At 34.3% G+C, this 22,425-nt stretch overlaps 1 protein-coding gene across 4 annotated transcripts in view; it reads left to right on the top strand.

Annotated features, from left to right (window-relative positions):
• RPS6KA6 (ribosomal protein S6 kinase A6) overlaps window positions 1–22,425 on the top strand; it is a 130,268-nt gene that overhangs the window by 13,648 nt on the left and 94,195 nt on the right. For 3 of the 4 annotated variants that reach the window (XM_016943733.4, XM_016943734.4, XM_054676998.1), the window contains 2 exons: window positions 10,465–10,524; window positions 18,347–18,463. In XM_016943733.4, coding sequence (XP_016799222.1) covers window positions 10,465–10,524; window positions 18,347–18,463 — 177 coding nt within the window. Of the gene's footprint in view, window positions 1–10,464; window positions 10,525–18,346; window positions 18,464–22,425 lie in introns of those variants that run through there. The other variant, XM_016943736.4, reaches the window with a different exon arrangement.

Raw genomic sequence — 22,425 nt, 5'->3', positions numbered from 1 at the left:
CCAGTGTCTATTATGTTCCAGATATTATGCTAGGTACTGGGGTAACCAAGAGTAATATGATGAGATCCCTTTCCTCCAGGAGATTACAGTATGATAGAGAGATGTAAGAGACACTTAACAAGTAACACAGTGTTTACTGATAGAAGTCTGCATAGGGTAAGGTGGAAGGAAAAAGGGAAAGTGTTAACGTTGAGTCTTGATAAAGATGAGTTGACATTCAAAAGCACAGGTAATTCAAAATGGCAAATACTCCATCATTCATATTTAACTTTGGACTTGGTTTTATACCTTAATTTGAACATGGATATGTTTTACCAGCTAACTGCTTTTACAACAGAGCCTCATGATTGCATTTAAATACCTGACTAAAGTAATCGCTTGGAGGCTGTATACTCTTGTCCCATTCTGAGACTCTTTTAAAAAAAAGACATCTCTTTTAAATTGATTTGAAACATAATTGCCCTTTCTTAAGTCCTCCCTGAAGCAGTGACAATAATTAGGTGGGTATATTTCAAACCTCTTGAGGTACAAACTACAGGAATATTGTATAATTAGAAAGCCAGAAAGGATCAAAGTAAATCATTTAAAATGAGTATTGTAGTTGTTATCAGATTTCTCATAAGCAGTATGTTAACTATATAATTTAATCTAAAAGTTCAAAAAGATTAAAGTGTTTTGGGGAAATGACCATAGATATTAATAAACCTTTGAAAATATTTGGTAGTATAAAAGACACAGTACAAATTAAAACTTGCCTGGTGAATCCAAAAACACAAACCAACTAAATCTTATTTTTGGAAATGTCTTGCTTAAAAGACTGTTAGATAAATTGATAAAGTGTGTTATAGTAAAAATATACAAAGATACTTTTTTATTTCTCTCCAATTTGTGTTTCTTAAAGCAAAGAGTATGTTCATGAGTATGTATATACCTTTATGGGTTGGTTTGGGAGATTCATTTCACGTTGACCAAAAGTGATTCTATCATAATTTTAAAAGTGATCTTTCCACAACAGTATGACATATCAAAACTACACTAGGGCTGGGCACTGTGGCTCATGACTGTAATCCCTGTGCTTTGGGAAGCTGGGGCAGGAGGATTATTTGAGCCTAGGAGTTTGAGGTTACAATGAGCTGTGATCGCACGGCCACTACACTGCAGCCTGGGGCGACACAGCGAGATCCTATCTCAAAAAATAAATAAATGATACAAAAAAACTAAATTAAGACTATTGAGTCAATACTATTATGATAGTGATATGGCAGTAAGTTTTGATTCACAGATTTTTTATTCTCTATACAGGCAGCATTATTCACCTCTGATGAATTATTAGCTAAAATGTTTTTATTTTTTTCTGTATTGTTTTTATCAGAAAAACATTCACACATCATGCATTTGTTGAGCACATGTCAGACACTGTGCCAGCTGCTTTAGGAACATTGTATGAATCCTGACAATCCTAGGTTGCTCATTTCACAGATGAAGAAATTGCAACTAAGCTTAATAAACTTTTCAAAGGCAGTAAAAGTAGAGCTTTAGAGTTTGAATCTTGGTCTGCTTGACACTGAAGAATTGCTGTTTTCATGACATACTATGCCTGCCTAATGAATGAAACACAGCATCATTCCTCAAGGAGCTTTAAGTCTAGATGCACATGACAGGAAATTTACCTGATGTGATGTATTACTAATCTTATTTTTAGCATTAAAGTTTTAAATTGTCTTATATATATAAATATATATATGAAACATAAAATTTGCCATCTTAACCATTTTAAAGAATACAGTTCAAAAGTGTTGAGTACATTCACATTATTGTGCAGCCAATCTACAGGACTGTTTTTACCTTGCAAAACTAGAACTCCTTACACGTTACACAAAAGCTTTCCATTCTCCCCTTTTTGCCAGCCCCAGCAACCACCTTTCTACTTTCCATCTCTATGAATTTGACTATTCTAGATACCTTATATAAATGGAACCATATAGTATTTGTCATTTTATGACTGGCTTATTTCAATTCATATAATATCATCATGGTTCATGTTGCAGCGTGTGTCAGAATTTCCTTTCTTTTTAAGGTTGAATGATATTCCATTGTATGTATATACCACATTTTGTTTAACTTACCATCTGTCGATAAATACTTGGGTTGCTTCTACCTTTTGGCTATTTGTAAATAATGCTGCTATGAACATAGGTGTACAAATATCTTTTTGAGACCCTGCTTTTGATTTTTTTGGTTCTATACCCTGAAGTGGGATTGCTAGATCATATGGTAATTCTATTTTAAATTTTTAAGGAATTGCTATACTGCTTTTCATAGCAGCTATACCATTTTACGTTGTCACCAACAGTGCACAGAGGTTCCAATTTCTCCACATCCTTATGTATGGTGGAATTATTTTGAAAAAGTAAATTCCAGGATATATTCTGGATTGACTTTCCATTTCAACAAAGCCATGCTGTTGATAATTCATGTTGAGAGGGTTAGTTCTTAAGATGCTGAGATATCCCTGATTGTTAAAGGAATATGAAATTATGTTCTTGCGGTGATTCGTCAAGGATCTAGGACCAGAAATACCATTTGATCTAGCAATCCCATTAATGGGTATATACCCAAAGGATTATAAATCATTCTAATATAAAGACACATGCACACGTATGTTTATTGCAGCCCTATTTATTGCAGCACTATATATAAACACTATATATAAACACGCATGTTTATTGCACTACTATTTATTGCAGCAAACACTTGGAACTAACCCAAATGCCCATCAATGATAGACTGGATAAAGAAAATGTGACACATACACATCATGGAATACTATGCAGCCATAAAAAGAATGAGTTCATGTCCTTTGCAGGGACATGGATGAAACTAGAAACCATCATCCTTAGCAAACTAACACAGGGACAGAAAACCGAACACCACATGTTCTCACTCATAAGTGGGAGTTGAACAATGAGAACACCTGGACACAGGGAGGGGAATATCACACACTGGGGTATGTCGGGGGTTGGCGGGAAAAGGGCGGGGAGAGTATTCGGACAAATACCTAATGCATGTGGAGCTTAAAACCTAGATGGCGAGTTGATAGGTGGAGCAAGCCACCATGGCACATGTATACCTGTGTAACAAACCTGCACATTCATCACATGTATCCCAGAACTTAAAATAAAATTTTAAAAAAAGGAATTACGTTCTCTATACTGTGCTTAAGTTAGTGATTGATTTTTCGGAAAGCAGGATTAAAGGACAAAAATAGAACTGCTCAATTTTAAGTTTATTGAAACTAAAATTAAAAATTTGGCCCCACTTAAACATTTGTCCTGGGTCACTTACTAGTATATAGTTTACAGTTTTATTTCTACCAAATGAGAACAAATATGTGAGTTTAATAAGTAAAGATCTATTTTAAAATGATTAAACTGTAAAATTTGTCTCTGGAAAGTCTGTTTCAGGGGAGAATTTTTGATCATAGACACTTTTGATTGTATTACCTAGTGCTGCAAAAAATTACCATAAATTTAGCAGCTTTAACCAAGACACATTTATTATCTCACAGTTTCTATGGATCAGGAATCTGGGCTTGGCTCAACTAGATCCTCTGCTTAGGGCCCTACAAAGCTGTAATCAACACATGGGTCAGCTTGGTCCTCTGCTTCGATTCCCACAAAAATGTAATCAAGGTTTCAGCTGTTCTGCATTGTTATATAGAGGCTTGACTGGGTGAATAATCTACTTTTACACTCCCTCAGATTCTTGGTAGAGTTCCTTTCCTTGTGGTTGCAGGACTGAGGGCCCTGGCTTCTTGCTGGATGTTGAGTGGAGGCTGCTTTCAACTCCTAGAGGCTGCCTGTAGTTCCTAGAGGATGGCCACAGTCCCTCGTTATGGGGACTTTCTCAACATGGTCACTTAATTACTTCAATCAAGTCAGCAAGGAAAGCCTCTAGAGTCTTATATGACACAGTGTAATCATATATGTAAAATCTCATCGCCTTTGCCATATTCTATTGGTTGGAATTCAGTGATAGGCCATGTTCACATTCAAGGGGATGGGGATTATAGAAGGGCATAAACAGCAAGAGGTGAGGATCATGGGGGCCTATCTTAGAGTGTCCAGCACATTGCTTAATTGGTAGGTTTCTTTCTCTGTTTTATTTTGTCCTGGGCTTAATATATAGGCATAGATTTTTTTTGTTTTGTTTTTTGTTTTTTTTTGCCTTTGAGCCAGAGTCTCACTCTGTCGCCCAGGCTGGAATGCAGTGGCGTGATCTTGGCTCACTGCAACCTCCACCTCCTGGGTTCAAGTAGTTCTCCTGCCTCAGCCTCCCCAGTAGCTGGGATTACAAGTGCATGCTGCCACACCCAGCTAATTTTTGTATTTTTAGTAGAGACGGGGTTTCACTATGTTGGCCAGGCTGGTGTCGAACTCCTGACCTCAGGTGATCCACCCGCCTCAGCCTCCCAAAGTGTTGGGATTACAGACGTGAGCCACTATGCCTGGCCGGATCTTTATTTTAGGTAGATGTGGACCCACCTTTATCTTTAGCTCTAATTTACTTTTGTTATTTAAATAAAGTGAAAAAATTGAATAGAAGAAGTCTTCTTTACAAAAGCTATCAGTGACCAATATGTAAATGTAAAGCTTATTTGAGAGACATATTTTCTTTCTTTTTTTTTTTTTTTTTAGAAGGAGTCTTACTCTGCCATCCAAGCTGGAGTGTTGTAGCATAATCTCGGCTCACTGAAACCTCCACCTCCTGGGTTCAAGCAGTTGTGCCTCAGCCTCCCATGTAGCTGGGATTACAGGCATGTGTCACTACGTACAGCTAATTTTTATATTTTTAGTAGAGACGGGTTTCACCATGTTGGCCAGGCTGATCTCGAGCTCCTGATCTCAGGTGATGCACCTGCCTTAGTTTCCCAAAGTGCTGGGATTACAGGCATGAGCCACAGCACCTGGCCAATATTTTTTTTTACTAGGTTGATTTTGGGGATCCTGGAGAATACTTGAAAATATATAATATTGTCAAATTTATTGTGGAAACTGCTGTCCTGTGTATGTTTTGTTAATCATTTGCATCACCCGTATTTATTCTCACTTTTTATCTAGTTCTTATTTGTGTATCTCTCTACTGTCTTCTTCGGAAACGTGTATCTCTCTACTTTCTTCTTCAGAGGTGCACACAAATAAGGAAAAAGTAGATTTTATTCTAGTTAGATGTGGACCTACTTCTAAGTTTCAATATATCTTTCAGCACCAAGCTACAAGCTCTGTTAACTTCCTCCTTTTGTGTAACACTAAGGAACAGGTTTATGTATCATAGATAACAGTAAACTCTTTTACTAAACTATTTGTGTTCATATGTTCACTATCCCATACCACCTCCAATTCCAAGGATCTGAAAGGGATTTTTTTTTTAATTTCTCAGTTCAGTTTTCCTTGATGAGTTGCTTTGGTCAATAATAGTAAGAAAGCGATAAATTTGAAGTGACCTATGTGATTTTCTGGGATCAGATGAGTACAGCAACTCAGTTTAGGATTTCTGTTTGTCCAGCATATTTGTAAGTGCTTTAAGTCTTTTCTGATAAAATGTGAAAAGAATTTTTAAAGTAGTCTTCTCTAAGCCCTGGTACGAGAGTCTGTTCACTTGGATTTTGAAATATCTGAGTAAATTATTACTACCTTTATTGTTGATGATAAACATTCCAGAATCATATGTAGAATTTTTTTCCTCCCATTTGGCACTTAATTGGGGAAAGCAGCATGTCTGCTTATCTTTTCAAATTACAAATTTTATTTTTGAAATAAAGATTTATTGTCCCAGAGAATTCAGAAATTATTTTTGTTTTTATGTGGATGAAAGTGATTTAAATTATAGTAAGTATCAATGAGTATACACTGTGGTTCTCCGTAGGATGAATATTCTTATACTGAAAACCTGATACCTTGAGGGTAGATGAGATGGGAGCAATGGAGTGTTCTGTTTCTAAAGGCCATTTCTGACTGAGATAATTTCCAGGATAGAGTGATCTTCTTGACTCATTCACATTCATTTTATTTCTAGTTCCTTCAGACCCACAGCTTCATGATAAATTAGTCATAAGATGATATGAATAGGAAGTAACCAGTAACTAAGGTAACAGAGGAAAGCAATATTTTTCTTTTTTTATGGATAATCCTCTTCCTATGCATAATCCTTTTTTCTATGGATAATTCTGAGAGTCATTTTATGGCAAAAATTTAATTATCACGGTTCTGTCTTAATATTGATTTCTGGACTGTTTTCCAAATGGTCTTCTTTCTATATGCTTACAATGAATCTGTCACAGTTTTTTTTTTAATCCCACATAGTCTGTTTTGTTGAGCTAAGGTGGTAGATGGTGTTATCATTTAATGAAATGGGAAACCCTGAAGAAAGAGCAGATATGAAGCAGGGGTCAAGAATTCCTTTTTGTATTGGTTATTTTTGAGAGACATCTGAGATAAACGTGGAAATGTCAAGTATGCAGTTGGATATATGGATCAGGAACTCAGAGTTAGTCACTGAGTAAACGTGAATCATGTTAGTAAATTAGCTGCCTGGGCAAAGAATGTGGAGTGGGATGAGAAGGTGATCCTAGTCCATTTCCTGAGGAATTACAGTGTTTCAAGGGTATTGAAAAAAAGCAGCAAAGGAAATTGGAGTAAAATAAAAGGAGTGTATGGTATTACAGAAGCTAAAGACTCAAATAGGAGAGTGGTCACCTGTGACATGCTGCAGAGAGATCAAATAAGATAATGACTGATGGATCCGTTAGCAAAGTAGACATCATTACTGACTTTATTGACCATTGCTAGTTTTCAGTGGGATTTTTTTTTAGAATAGAGATGCTAGTTGAGTAAATAATGCTAATTTACTTTTTAATAAATTGGTTTCCAATTTTTCATATAGTAAAATTCACTCTTTTTCATGTAGGGTTCTGAGATTAAAAAATGTATAGAGTTGTGTAACCATCATCACAATCCAGATAAAGAGTTGTTCGATGACCCACCCTCCCCAGCACACACACACACACATACACACACTCTTCCTATGTGATGCCTCTTTGTAGTCAGCCTCTTCCCTATCCCTAACTCCTTGCAACCACCAATTTCTTCTCCATTCCTTTTAGTTTTACCTTTTCCAGAATAACATATAAATGGAATCCTACAGAATGTAGCCTTTTGAATCTTGCACCTTTTATTTACAATGTGTTTGGGATTCATCCATGTTGTTGAATGTATCAATATATTATTCTTTTATATTGCTGAGTGATATTCGTCTTCCTCTACCCCCAACCCGTTGAACCAGTTATCTTTATTCTTTCCCTACAGTTTTGCTTTATTCAAAGTATCTTATACATGAAGTCATACAGTATTTAGCCTTTTGGATTTGGCTTCTTTCAGTTAGCAGAAATGCTTTTAAGATTCATCGATGTTGTTACAAGTATCAACAGTTCTCTTCTTTTTATTGATGAGTAAAAAGTAGTATTCTTTTTATCCACTCATCAGTTGAAGACCATCTTGATTGTTTCCAATTTATGACAATGATAAATAAAGCTGCTGTAAAAATGTATGTACAGATTTGTGTCTTAACATGTTTCCACTGATTTCGGGTTAATGTTCTCTGTTTTCTGGTCTCCATGATTTCTTACGAGAAATCTGCAGTCATTCAGTTTGATGTTCCTCTTTATGTAATGTGTGGTTTTTCTCTCACTCCTTTCAATATTTTCCCCATTTTTCCTTTGGTTTAAAGTAGTTTACTTAAGATGTGTCTTGGGGTGGATTTCTTTAATTTTATTCTGTTTGGGATTTACTGAACTTCTTGAAACTGTAATTTTTTTTTTCAAATTTGGGAAGTGTTCAGCCATTATTTATCTTGAAAATACAGCTTTAGTGAGATAGAATTCACATAACATATAATTCACCCATTTAAAATATACAATCCAATACTTTTTATTATATTCACAAATATGTACAACTATCACAACAGTAAATTTTAAAAGTTCTTCATCACATCAAAAAGGAACATTGTACCCTTTAGTTATGACCTCCATCTCCACATACCTCACCCCAACCAACCATTAGTCTGCTTTCTGTCTCTATACATTTCCCTGTTTTCATTATTTCATATGAATGAAAGTGCCTTTATTTCGTTAAGTGATTTTTTTCAGTATTACTCTGTTATTTTATGGGATGTTAATGACATGGATTTTAGAATGTCTCATAGTGTTTCATATGTCTCTGAGGCTCTGTTTATTTTTCATCATTTTCACTCTTTTCTTCATATTGGATGACATCTATTGATCTGTCTTAAAGTTTATTTCCTCAGCCACCTGCATTTTATTGAGCCTATCCAGTATTTTTAAAATTTTTCATATGATTTTTAGTTCTAGAATTACTTACATTTGTTTTTTTTCATAGTTTCTATTTCTCTGCTGAGAACCTTTTATCATTTCATTCAGGTGTGTTTATTTTTATCCAGAAAAGCATAGTTATAGTAGCTGCTTTAAGATTCTTGTCAGATAGTTCAACTTTGGAGCCATCTTGGAGTTGATACTTGTTGATGATTTGTTTGTTTCAGCAGGCAATCTACCTAGTTAGGTTGACTCCAAAGTTATGTCTTGTCCTCTCTGGATAATGGTTCCAATGTTAATTCAGTTTTCAGAGAGTTTGGGTCAGCACTCTGCATGTGCCACTCATTGGATGTGCTAATTCAGTGGTTAGTCTGAGACGAGCAATTATTGGTATTGTAGTTCAGTACTCAAAGACTTTGTTATGTTTCTTTAGTCCTTTCTGCACACATGCAGTTTGTTGTTGTGACCAGGACTTGTGTTGGTTCATACACAGAATTAGGGGATCTGCTCTCTTCATTCTATCCTCTCTGATTTCTTGCACATTCTTCAATTCCCATGGGCCCTTTATTCTGTTCTGCTGGCCACAAATATGAGTTTCTCTCAGAGTCTTAGCTTTTTATGCTGGAATATAACTTTACACTATTGGAGCTGCCTTTTGGATGAAGTAAAGAAGAGAGTGCAAAAAAAATAACAGGGATTACCCTCACATTTTTCTTATAATAGGGACCTCTTTTCCTGCTTCCTCTGGCCAGAGAGAGAGATTTTCTCTTGATCAGGGCTTGCCTTGGAGTTGGACTCAGCATCAAAAAAGAGAAAGTGTGTACATGGGGAATCTTGGATTCTCCTTATGTTTACAGGCTCAAAAGTGTGTCTTTTCCTGGTCCTTTGTCTAGAAAATGGGATTTTTCTTGGAATTTTTGTTGATGTCTACTGTGTAATCTTGTGACTCATTCTCTCCTCTGCTCAAATTCAGGAGATAAAGGTAGAAAATAAACCTAGGGAATTCATCAGAGTTAATTTTCAAATTTTGATCTTCCCTAATTTGTTTTTGTTTCATTTTCAGAGTTCTTATGTAGTTTCTTTTTGTATTCTACATAAGGATTTTAGTTTATAATCGGGGGAGATAGGCTTATGAGCTTATTTCATTTTGACTGTCACAAGAAACTCTAATTTACTTTTTAATTTTTTTTTCTGTTGACTTACAAATGGGCAGTGGTAAAAATCCTTTTTATCTAGTTCGTCTTCCTGTTGCCTAATTTTCAAACATCTCAGTTCAGTGTTTGGCAGATTGTAAGGGTGCAGATAGGAAATATTTTAAGCTTTGCAGGCATAGGGTCTCTGTCACAACTGGTCAACTCTGCTGTTGTAGTGCAAAAGCAGCCATAGATAAGATGGAAACAAATGGGTCTGGCTGTGTTCTAGTAAAATTTTTACAGAAACGGACAAGAGGTCAGATTTAGCTCATGGGTTATAGTTTGTAGAACCTTGATCTAAGTCTTCTACTTTACTGTTTCTTGAATTAGTTGTTAAAGAATGAGTAGTATTACCTACTGAGCTCTGCATGTTGACTTGTTTTGTTTCCATGATTACTTACATCTTTCTCCTATAGTTTATTTTTTCTTCTGTATAGTATGTCATGATGTTTAATTAACTGAATGAAAGAGGAATTCACAACAGTGCAATTATATAAAACTGTTCTTATTATAATTTGCTTTGAATATACCCCCATGGTAGATTTCTGTGGCATTTTTTTTCCTGTCATAAATACTTGGTTGGGGACAATTTAATGAAAGTACATAGGTTATATACTTAGTGTATAGTTATCTGTTATTGCAAAACTCTAAACAATATGAAATTAAGCATAAAGCTCTGAAAATCAAAGTTTCTCAAGGATAATCTGGGAACCATGTTAATAGTGTTCCTTTTCTAAGTACTTCTATGTGTCCTTTGTCCTTTTGTTTTTCAGTAAGTGTGGATCTTGTTAGATTGTGGAAGGAAATGCCTAGGGTTATATTTTTCTTAGTTATCACTCTTGTTTTAATACTTTTGAACCTCAATTTTTGAACAATGTTTTTCAGGTAAATGGTCTTAAAATGGTTGATGAGCCAATGGAAGAGGGAGAAGCAGATTCTTGTCATGTAAGTATTTATGTTAATTTATTAAGCCACATTTTTAGCATATAAGGAAAAAGAATACAGGGAAAGGAGAAAAGCTCCTATCAAACAAATATATTCAGGTAAATTGGTAATAAGCAAATGGAATTATTAATAACTCAACTGCAGTTTAAAATATAGGACAGGTTTTCCTGACAGAAATACTTATGCATGCATTTTAAAAAATAAACAGCTTTATTGAGACATAATTTACATGCTATTGAATTCACCCATTTTAAGTGTAATGGATAAAATTTTCAGTTGCCAGTGTATGAGTAACTGAATTATTATACTTAAATATAGAATCCTTTGAGAAGATTATCTTCAACCTCAGGGTAGAAAGGATATCTGACTTGGAAATATTGAACTGTATAAGCATAACTTGAAATCATTTAAAATCAATTTCCTGGCTTTTAGAAAGGATTATGTGTAAATTATTTCAGAAGTTTCTAACTAGTTTTAAAGACTGCTTAGCCATTAGACCATTCTATGTAATGCCTAGATACTAGAGTCTTATTTTACAAGATCTAGTTTTACAGAGAGCGTTCTTAAGATTTGTAGGGAGAATCTGACTAAATCAGCATCTACATTTATGTTGTTATTTTATGGTTGTTATTTCTATAGATATTTTCATAGAGTTATAGATTTTTTAAGCTGGAAAGAACCTCAGAGATATTATGTAATACTTCATTGTATGGATTAGTCTACTGAAACTTGGAGAGTCTGTGATTTATACTAGGTGATAAAAGTAGCTAGTAGCAGAATCAAGACTTAGGGCAGTGTGCTTCCTTTTAGGTCAGATATATTGTGTAGACCTGAAGAAGTAGAAGATGAGGAGAACATTATCCTTTTTCTATTTGGTTGTGGATGAAATCAACTTTGATGACCCCTCCACCAAAACTTGTTCATAATTGGAATTAGCTCAGATAGAAACCAGCAGAGGGATTTAAATTGGGTTTGTCCAAAACTCTCCTTTGAAATGTTCTATGTAACTATTTCTGCAGTTAGTAACCATGTAACAACACTTTTAATTTTGATTGACAATATGAGAGATACAATGTTGTCTTTGTAGCTTTTGCAGTTTACTGAATATTAATAATATATTGTAATTTTGAGTATAATTAAATGTAAACTATCAAAACCATTATCTAGAGATTTGTCTACAGATCATATGGACTAATAGGCATAGTAATATTAATGTTGCCAGTTTATAAAAGATAAAGGAGTATAAGGAACTATTAAAGGCAGTGGAGAAGGAGAAGGCTGCTTATTATATTTTAGCATTAATAAATTCACAAGGATATCATGGCTTACACCACAGGGGAACAGTGTGTGTGGTGCATAAACTCAAGGACACATACACAGGGTGATTGGCAAATATTTACCTTTATAATTTTAGTAGAAGATAAGTCAGGAAGTTCAGTTTTTAGTGGAAAGGCAGTAAAAATATACAGTGCTAGTTACTTACATGATCTACCTTATGCAATCAACTTCAGTGGCTAAAAGGTAGAGTGTGAAATTTTGGAGAGTAAAGGACCTAGAATCACTTCCAAGGATTTGATTTAGTTTGTGGCCTGAGTTATCTGGACTTGAAACCATGTACTTTGGGTGTGTGATGGTTAAAGTACTCAATTTGTGTCAATAAAACTATATGAGTGATTAAAAACACCATATATATTTATCCCTTAAAATTTTTAAATATACAGCTACGATTTTTTTCTTTGTGATTGCCATGTGTTTTTTTGTGGTTGGCTTTTTTTTTTACTGTTTTAAAATAGTGTAGGATTGTAGAGACTGCTCTGTGATGGTAAGTATTAGGTAACAGGTTGCTGATAAACTATATCTAATATCACATTTCACCACCTAGTATCCTACTTCTTTCAGCAATGTCAAGGTTAGAAAAAGTTTGTTATGATTTGTCTCCTTTAGTAGTTGGCTGACATGAGTTAACTTTTTATTTGTTGTCAAAATAAGCATAACTGCCTTATATTTGGTAGTTTATGATCCATTGGTATTTATTTTTAAAACTCTACCCAGTATCTGTTTTTTCTGAAATAAAATACATATTTTTAATGCTATCAATATCTTAAAAATTTCAAAGAATATTCAGTTAGCAATTAGATTCTTTGTTGATTACATTAGTGCAAGGTCAGCAACATGTTTAGTCTCTAAAGTGATTTATATTTTTATTATGCAGAGATGTAAATGTCATAGTGAACTGAAAATGTATATTTTGAAAAACAATGCTGAATATCCTGATTTTTTTAAGCCCTGAATTTCTTATTTTAAAAACCATTCTTGACATATGTCTGTTAAGAATTCTTTCAAAAATACTTTTTTACAAGTGTGTTTTACTTAGACTCAGTGGAACCACAGGTAGGAGCTATTTCAAGCTGAGAATGCCTGCTTTCTGTATGGTGGATTTTTTTTTCCTCTATTTGTCTTTCTATTCTGATGCACATTTAGCTTTAGTATGCTTCAGTATTTTTTCTCTTGCAATGCTGATGTTTACTTCTAATTTCTATTCAGTTACTTAAAAAACTGGAAACCTTGTCCTACAGATATGCAAAACTCTCAGATGAATAATTATTGTTCAACTAAAAAATGTTGGTCAGCCACTATAAAGTCGAGTTATGCTGCACCATCAGGTATGCAAAGATAAGTACTACAGAGAGTATCTGACTCAGGATGGTTCAACTTATGAGTTTCAACTTTATAGTGGTGCAAAAGTGATATTCAGTATGTTCCTCAACTTACAATAGGATTAAGTTTGGCTAAACTCACTGTAAGTTGAAAGTGAATTTTCAACTTACAATAGGTTTATGGGGACAACACTGTCATAAGTCCAGGAACATCTGTACAAATAAGTTCAGTAACTTCAATTTTTATGGATGTTTTGTGGTTTTCAAAGTTCTCAGTTGATCCTTATAACTGAGATCTGAAATAGAGTAAGTATTACTGCCAATTTGTAGATGAGGGAACTAAGGAGCTGACCCTTGTGAGTAGAATAAACCAAACCAAGTGGGAACTAGTTTGCCGGCATTCTTTGGTTTTCAGTCATAATGCAGACTTTTACAAAACTAAGTGTTCTGCAGATACCTTCCATTGTGTACATAATTTTGATGTGCTTAGTTCACCCTCATGGCATTTTGGCATTTATATTGGTATTACGCTTAGCTTTCTTTCAAAGTACACTAATATTTGACATGGTTTTCAATGACCCCATATTATTCACTGAATGAGAAGGGTATATCGAGCTGCTCTTCTGGGTCTTTGCATATATGTTTCAGCAAATCCACAACTAAATGATTCTTGGATTTTTAGGGTGATCTTTTCACCAAGTTGGCCTGTGTACCTACAAATAAAGCTGATGTTTGAATAGATGAATGTTTTATTATTAAATAAAAACAAACAAGTTCAGGCTTTAAAAATACTTCTTTTGTTTTGATTTGTTTTCTGGAGGTTAGTTCCACAGTCATATGAAAACTGCTGTAATTGAGTTATAATAGTATATTGCTATTAGGTTGTCATCAGCTTTTTCTCTTTTCAATTAACAGGTGATTCCATCTTCCTAAACAAATCAGTTATCAAATGAATGGAGCAATAGTAGATATGACAGTTCATTTTGTACTTTAACAGTGTGTTTTCCCAGTGTTACAGCACTGTTGGCCCTCTGGATTAAAAAGATGATCACAGATTATAGAGGTCAGAACATACTATTTTGGTTGTGGTTGAGCCTTCATACTTTTTCTGTATATCACTGATTGCTCTATGGTTGCAAAAAAATAATAAAACCTAATTAATAGTCATCCTGGCCTCAGATTCAGATTTTTTATTTGATGTAGAAAGACTAGGGGTCCTTATTTAGAGGTTATTAAATCTTCATTTCACAGTAGCAACATTATTTTCAAAGATCAGCTAAGATTATGTACCATGTGTAGTTTGCTAGGGCTACCCTAACCAAATAACCACAGATGGGTGGCTTAAACAGCAGAAATTTATTTTCCCAAGATGCTGCATTCTATAAGATTGAGATCAAGGTGTTGGCAGGGTTGGTTTTTCTGAATCCTCTTTCCTTAGCTTATAGATGAGTCTTCTCCCTGTACCTTTACGTGGTCATTCCTCTGTAGGTGTAGGTATTCTAATTTCCTCCTCAAATAAGGATGTCAGTCATATTGGATTAGAACCCACCCATATGGCCTCATTTTACCTTAATTACTTCTTTAAGGGCCCTATCCCTAAATACAGTCATGTTCTGAGGTACTGGGAGTTAGGACTTTAACATATTAACTGTTAGGGGACATAATTTAGCCCATAGCATACTTGTAGCTTTTTGTTTCTTTGACGGATGTGATGTTTCTGACAAAGTTCTCTATCCTCAAATTCACAGTTTATTTCTGTATCCCCAGTGTGCAGCACAGTGTCTGATAATAGGATATGTGCTTAATGAATGTTGATTTGCTGAGTGAATAATAAGAGTGCATATATGGGAATATAAGGTGATATAGCACAACTTTATCATACCAGGATAGGGAATTTTTTTAAGGATGATTTACTCTCAGGAAAAAAGAAATATATCACTTATAAGTACATTACCACCTATTTCAGGCTAGATTGTTGCTACTATCAAGCTTTTGAAATGGTGCAGAACCTGAAGACAGGGAGGTGGAGGGAAGAAAGAGGGTTTCAGTTGACAAAAAGGGACATTATAATAGTAAAAATCAATAAACATAGCCTTGGGATGGCTGAGAAATTTTAGGCAATAGACAAGAATGGGGCAGGGAGCAGATAGAATAAGACAGAATAAGTATTGGAAATGGTGACACAGGAGGGTATCACATACTTTGAGAGTAAAAAAGAGCTAGTGGCGTAGAAATGATAAAAGTAATAAGTAGCTATATATAAACACACACACGTGTGTATGTGTGTGCACGCATGTATGCACATATGTGTATGTATTTGTGTGTATATCTATTATGTATCTGTATAACTATAAATCTTAGAAGCATCCAAATATTGTTTTTCAATCCTCGCCATGTGTCCGAATCAACTGGGGAGGCTTAAAAAATACACAGGCTTACGTTTTCCTGTAGTTCTACTGAACCACAATCTCTGAGGGTGGGACCCAAACAAGTGCAGTAAATAAATATTTCTTCTACAGGTGATTCTTATGGGCAACCAGGGCATTACAAATTGTCTGTGTAAAGGCACAGTAGTCATAATTTGGTGATATAATATATGGTAGTTGTTGGCCTAGGAACATATGTCTTTATTTAAAAAGGCAAATGGCTAAGCATTAGGTTAATATTCAGGGGTTATTGTGTCCTTTATTTGTGTTGAGTACAACACATACTCAGCACAGTGTAATAAAAATACTGACAATGGATAATATGGAAGAAGTTTATATTCTTCACAGTGTATGGGAAGATATGCGTATTTTATTTAGAAATATTGTTATCACAAAGTTGGTTATATTCAAAGCTGACACAATTTCATTAGCCAGAATGAATCTCCTGTTTCCTTATTTCCTTTATATATTTAAAAAAAGAAATCGTGGGTATATATATTTTTTGTTTTGTAGACTGTATTTAAGAATAATTTTGAGATTTCTTATTGTTTAATTTTACCTTTAAAATCTTTATTTTCTATTGTATATATTTAAGGTGTACAATGGGATGTTTTCATATACATTGTAAAATTATTATGATTGTTAAGCAAATTAACATCCATCATCTCACAGTTGCCCTATTTTTTGGTGGTAAGCACTATCTTCATTTTAAAAAGTATATATTTTTTCCTGTTTCTTTTATAATATTGAGCAGATTTCTTTGTCTTTCTGTTCTCATGAGATCAAAAAAGTATTGTGCTAAGCATTAGGAATAAAGAGATCAATGTGGTGTAATACCTGCATTTAAGAAGCCCACAGTCCAGTGGGAAAGAAAGACATGGTAATTAGTTGTTCGGACACAGTGTAACATTTTACATTGGCTGTCTCCTGGGAAAAGTGATTTTTCTCATCTAGTTGCATTTTCATATTGGGAGCTTTTTAGGGTACTGCTGCTGAAAATTGAAAGACATTGCATTTTAGAGGATGGGCATGTGTGCATTATTAATAAAAGGTAAAAGGGCATTGGACAAACATTTTCATTTGGAAAACGTGCTTAGGTTTGGTGAAACTAACTATAGTACAATTTGTTTCCTAACTCTGAACACTTCTAAAAAAACTGATGCCAATATGATCCATGCTTATAGTGATAATCTAAACATAAGCAGGGACCTGAAGTACCTTCTTGAACATAAAAATATTATATTGTGTTCAGTATAGAATCACAGACATTGAGGGGACCTTAGAGACCCATCTAACAAAACCCCTTTGTCATGTGAGAAAACTGAAGGAGAGAGTGATTTGTGATTTAGCCAAGGTTTCTTAGCTTATAGGTGCATACAGATATATTATACTTTAATATAGTCCCCAAATGTCAGCTACAAAGCATATATATTTGCATTAAAAAAGGTTGTTTACTTTTTTAAAAAAGGACCTCTTTCAAATAGGGAAATTCACTTCCATAGCCGATTGATTTTAATTTAATTTTTATTTTCAGTAAACATTTATAAATTACCATCACTATTTAAAAGGGTCTGGTGAAATACTATTTTGATGTATAAGAAACATCTTATATACTTTCAAAATCAGTTATTCTTCATTTCTTGTTGATTTGCTGGTGGTTCCTAACACCTACAATTAAAATTTCTTTGCCTAGGTACCCCCCTTGAGATAGTGAATGCCTGACTACCTATATTCCATGGAAGTTATTTTAGCTGCCATGAAGTCTAGCTCATTTGGGACCATACTCTTGTTCACTTTGGCTTCAATCACCATTGACTAATCAGTTAATTGAAGAGTGAATAGATTGAGAACATTCTTGGCATCCAGGCTAAAATTAGTATGCTATAATGGAATGCTACCAAGATTTATAGACATTGTGATTAAGTAGTCATGTAAAGTTAAATTCTGTGGGTCTTAGTTTTCTTCTTTATACAGTCAGAGAGTTCGATAAGATATCCCTTCCAACTCTGTTATTTTGTGATATACATCTGTCATCCTAGCTATTGTGCTTCTGTAGGGACTAGTATTAATTACAGCTCACTTGAATGTAGTCATCACAGCTGAGTGGAGTCCTGCATCAAGGGGAAGAACCACTCACTGGGTGGCTTTCTTTCTGCTTCACCCAGGTGGTACGAAATCTGGCATATAATTTATGTATAAAATTTCAGTAAACGGGCCATAGCCTGGAAACATTTGTTGGGGCTCTGCAGATTTTGTTGGTCTTTGCCAGTTTCTTTTTCATTGATGTGGTTAGTTGGCCATTTAAACATTTAAAATAGTATAGTGAAATACTATTTAAAAAAGCTCTTGAGGTCACGTTTTTTGGTCATGCCCCACAATTTACAAGGTTTATTTTGACTTTTCCTGCCTCTACCTCATTAGTCACAGTCCATTGAAGGGTCTTGAGACTGTTGTTAACAATTTTATTATATTGCTACCAAGCTGGAAGGGAAGGCTGAAGCATAGATTTCTTTTTACATTTTATTCACATGAAATTATGTAGTAGGGAAGGTGGTGGTGCATCTGTATATGCTGTATGTGTTAGAAAACAGGGAAATAAGGATACTGGTAGCCCATAAAACTCTCTGCTACATTGAGGAAGTTGGGTATATTATTTCTATTATGACTTCTGATTTTAAATGGAACTAATCAGAAGATGTTGAAAATGGATTCAAGTATTGTTTGGATTTCTTTTTACAGGATGAAGGAGTTGTTAAAGAAATCCCTATTACTCATCATGTTAAGGAAGGCTATGAGAAAGCAGATCCTGCACAGTTTGAGTTGCTCAAGGTTCTTGGTCAGGGGTCATTTGGAAAGGTAATGAATAATTTTTTTCCCCATTTGTTCCTCTTCTAAACATTTAGCAAAAAAAGTGAACACATACGTAGAAATCTGATTAATGAGTCGTTTCTAAACTTCTGAACGGGATGCTCACAAAGGTAATTCTTTAATTTTATTCCTTTCATTTCTGTTGTACTTTTATTACCATTTCTTTGTACTTCTCTGTAACAATCAAGGTTTTCCAATTCCCTAGGCTTACTGATTTCTCGAGGGAAAAATATAGCATACTCTTTATTAGCTGCCTAAATCAAAGTAGCTTGATTTTTGTAAAAAATGGTATTCCTATCTCCTTGTTCCCATGCTGGCATGAATACAGCTTGTTTTCTCCTGGTGATTTAATCTACATTTGTTAGCTATGACACAGAAATCAGAATTTATGTCTTAATTCATGTATGAATTCGTCTGTCATCTGTTAAAGTAGAACAAGGGTGTGTAAAGTAGAACAAGGGTAGTTACTGGGTGATATGTGGTTTATTTAAGTCTTCAGAGAGCTTACATTTCAAGGCAGAAAGCAAAATTGAGTAAGAATAACTATTATAGTCATTACTAACGTTGTTTATTAAGCACTTAATAACATGGTTTTAGAAAAGAAGTGTATAGGTCTGGTTCCTGACCTTTATATACCTAACATCTAATACATGAAAATTATTGCATACACATAGTGAGAGCCTTTAGAAAAACAGCAATTTAGAAAAACCGCAATTTAAGGGGAGAAAGATAAAGAGAAACTACTAATTTCAAGTGGCTGAGATTTAGTTTTAAAGGGGAAAAATAAGGCAACTGAGCATAGGTTATTTATAGTGCTCTGGAACATTTTAAAATAAAGACATTTTTATTTTATTGGGTTTTAGAAATGGGGTCTTGCTCTGTCACCCAGGCTGTAGTGCAGTGGCATGATTGTAGTTCACTGTAGCCTTGATCTCCTGGGCTCAAGTGATCCTCCATCCCCAGCTTCTCAAGGAGCTGATACTACAGGCGTGCACCACCACACCAAGCTAATTAAAAAAAAAATTTCTGGACACAAGGTTTTGCTGTGTTGCTCAGGCTGGTCTCGAACTCCTAGCCTTAAGTGATCTTCCCATGTTAGCCTCCCAAGGAAAGACATTTATTGAACGCTCAGTGTGTTCACAACAATGTATAAGCAGTATTAGTGACTATAAAATAGATGTCATCTTAAAGTAACCTGATATTTATGCATTATAGAATATAACATGTGAAATATAAAGAAACATTTTCAGGACACAAAAAAGACAAACTGAGATGAATTATGGCTTGGCAGTGAATTGGTACAGGAGATATATAAGACAGGGAGATAGGACTTGAACAGTGTTCTGAGGAGAGAAAAACTAGAAGGAACTGTTAATAGATTGGTGGTGGTGGTGGTGGTGGTGATGATGATGTTGGTGGGGAGTGTTTATAGAACTGATCTGTAGAGTAGGCATGTATATTATATACAACTTTATTTTAAAGTTTCTAAAAGTGTAATATTCTTTTAGCTATTTTGCACTTTATAGCTATTTTTATGGTGTTAATTTTAGAAGAACAGAGATGAAGTTATTTTATATTCCAGATGTATAAATGCTTAAATATTTGACTTAAATAAAATCTCACCAGGCAAACATTTCAAGCTATTAAAATTACCTGCTTTGTCTTTTGATGTATGTATTTACTCATATATGCTTTTGTTTATCTCCAGCTTTGTTCCAGAAAGGATTTAAGGCTTTCATAGATGAATATTAAATAAAATTAAAAATAAGTAGTGAAGATGATGGAAACAGAAAGCTCAGAGCAGGAAAGATTAGATGAAGCCAGGAGTACACTCTGTTCACAAAAGCATGACATAAGGGTCTGTAAGTCCTTTTCTAGTAGGTCAAAAATTAGACTTAAGTTTTCTAGCAGCCATTATAAAGAAGCTAATATATTTGAGTGTATTATAATTGACAGTATTTTAAAGGTGGAAACGGATTAAACAGACCAGAGAAATTTCTCTCATGGGTTTTCGTAAAGAAAATACTGTATAACATAATGAAATATATTCAATAACATCATGTTAAATATAGCAACATGCTGAAAAGTTGTCAATGTAGTGCTTAAATTCAGGGAAATCTCAGCTTTGTCTGTGCTGGGATTTAGTTTTAAGAAGAATATCATTGAAACCTTTTAATTCCTAATATTAAAGTACAAAATAGTGATCTTTATGTAGTTCATCAACTAAAGAAATATTAAGGAGGTGGCTTTTTTTCCCCCTAGGATATGAACATACTTGCTTGTCAGTGTTACATCATTTGCGGAGGCATTGTGTAGGTGTGACTTGTTATATGCTGAACCTATTCAGGAATTCGGCCAAGGCTGTGAATCAGATAAGTGTAGGAGCAATTCCAAGAGACTTTGAGCTGCAGAGTCTTAAGTTTTTCTTCAAAAGTTCCGTTGTTAAAATGCAGTAAATGGGATTTTAGCCCATATAAAGCCTTATAACATTAAATGTTTTTATTGTCTATTTAACAGTGGGGGAACCCTGCTAAAGTCAACTTAAAATTGTAGTTTAAGGAAGCATGCATTATTATCATGAAAGGTGCATATACAATTCTGTCCTAAGCACACCAAGTATAATGCTATTAATGATCATTAATGTATGGGTTGAAAGGTATACTAAACAACTTACATTAATTATTTTAAAACACAATTAAACACATGAAAATACCTTTGAAATTGTCTGATTAGTCGTCCTTATATATCATGTGCCAAATAATATTTATATAAAACATACATTTTAATATTTGTGGATTATAAAAAAATACTTTTGCTTTTGTGATAGTAAAGACTTTAAGTACAGGACTTAAAAATGAATTTTTGAAAATATCGAATACTTGTACTCTTAAATAAGTGATCAACTCTCAAGTGATAGTTTTTAAAAACATATACTTACATCTTAAAATTTCCTGAAGTTGGTTCTTTCTCTTCAAACAGCATTTAAATATGTGTGATCTTCTGGTTCACTGCAGTTACTGAATATTCTTATAGGAAAATATAAACGTCCATGTGATTGAGAGAAAATTATATTGGAGTATCTCACCCATTCTTTTGGACAATTTCCCATGATTGGATTAGGGTGACTGAAAAGAAGCCTCTTATCAATATAGATACGTTTTTAGGTCCACTAGTTTGAAACCATGCAACAACTTTTTTACTTTAATTATTTCTTTAAGCATCCTATCCTCAAATACAGTCATGTTCTGAGGTACTGGGAGTTAGGACTTTAACATATTAACTTTGAGGGGACATAATTTAGCCCATGGCGTACTTGTATCTGTTTCTTTAAAGGGCATGATGTTTCTGACAAATTTCTGTGTCCTCAAGTTCACAGTTTATTTCTGTATCCCCCAGTGTCCAGCACAGTGTCTGATACAGAATATGTGCTTAATGACTGTTAATTTGTTGATTGAATAACTAATGAGTACATATATGGGAAGATAAGGTGATATAGCACAACTTTATTATACCAGGATAGGGAAATTTTTCAAGGATGATTTAGGAAAAAAGAAATAGATCACAGATAAGTACATTATCACCTTATTTCAAGTTAGGTTGTTACTACTGTCAAGCTTTTGGAATGGTGCAGAACCTGAAGAAAGTGAGGTGGAAGGAGGAGGGAGAGTTTCAGATGACAAAGAAGGACATTATAATAGTAAAAATCAATAAACATAGCCTTGGGAAGGTTGAGAAATGTTAGGCAATAGATAAGAATGGGATGGAAAAAGAACTACTTTTGTAGTTGATTTTGGGAAGGGGGCAGTGAGATACGATATTTTCTCATGCTAGGAAAGTCACTCATAAGACCTAAAAAAAAAGAAAAAACAGATCAGATGTTAAACAGGTTACTTCTCTAGACTGCGAATGATGGATCCTATTAAATGCCATATTGGGATACTAGTGAATAT

This window comes from Pan troglodytes, chromosome X, assembly GCF_028858775.2.
Source record: "Pan troglodytes isolate AG18354 chromosome X, NHGRI_mPanTro3-v2.0_pri, whole genome shotgun sequence".
NCBI classification, from domain to species: Eukaryota; Metazoa; Chordata; class Mammalia; order Primates; family Hominidae; genus Pan; species Pan troglodytes.
This window is presented reverse-complemented; position numbering and strand designations above follow the sequence as displayed.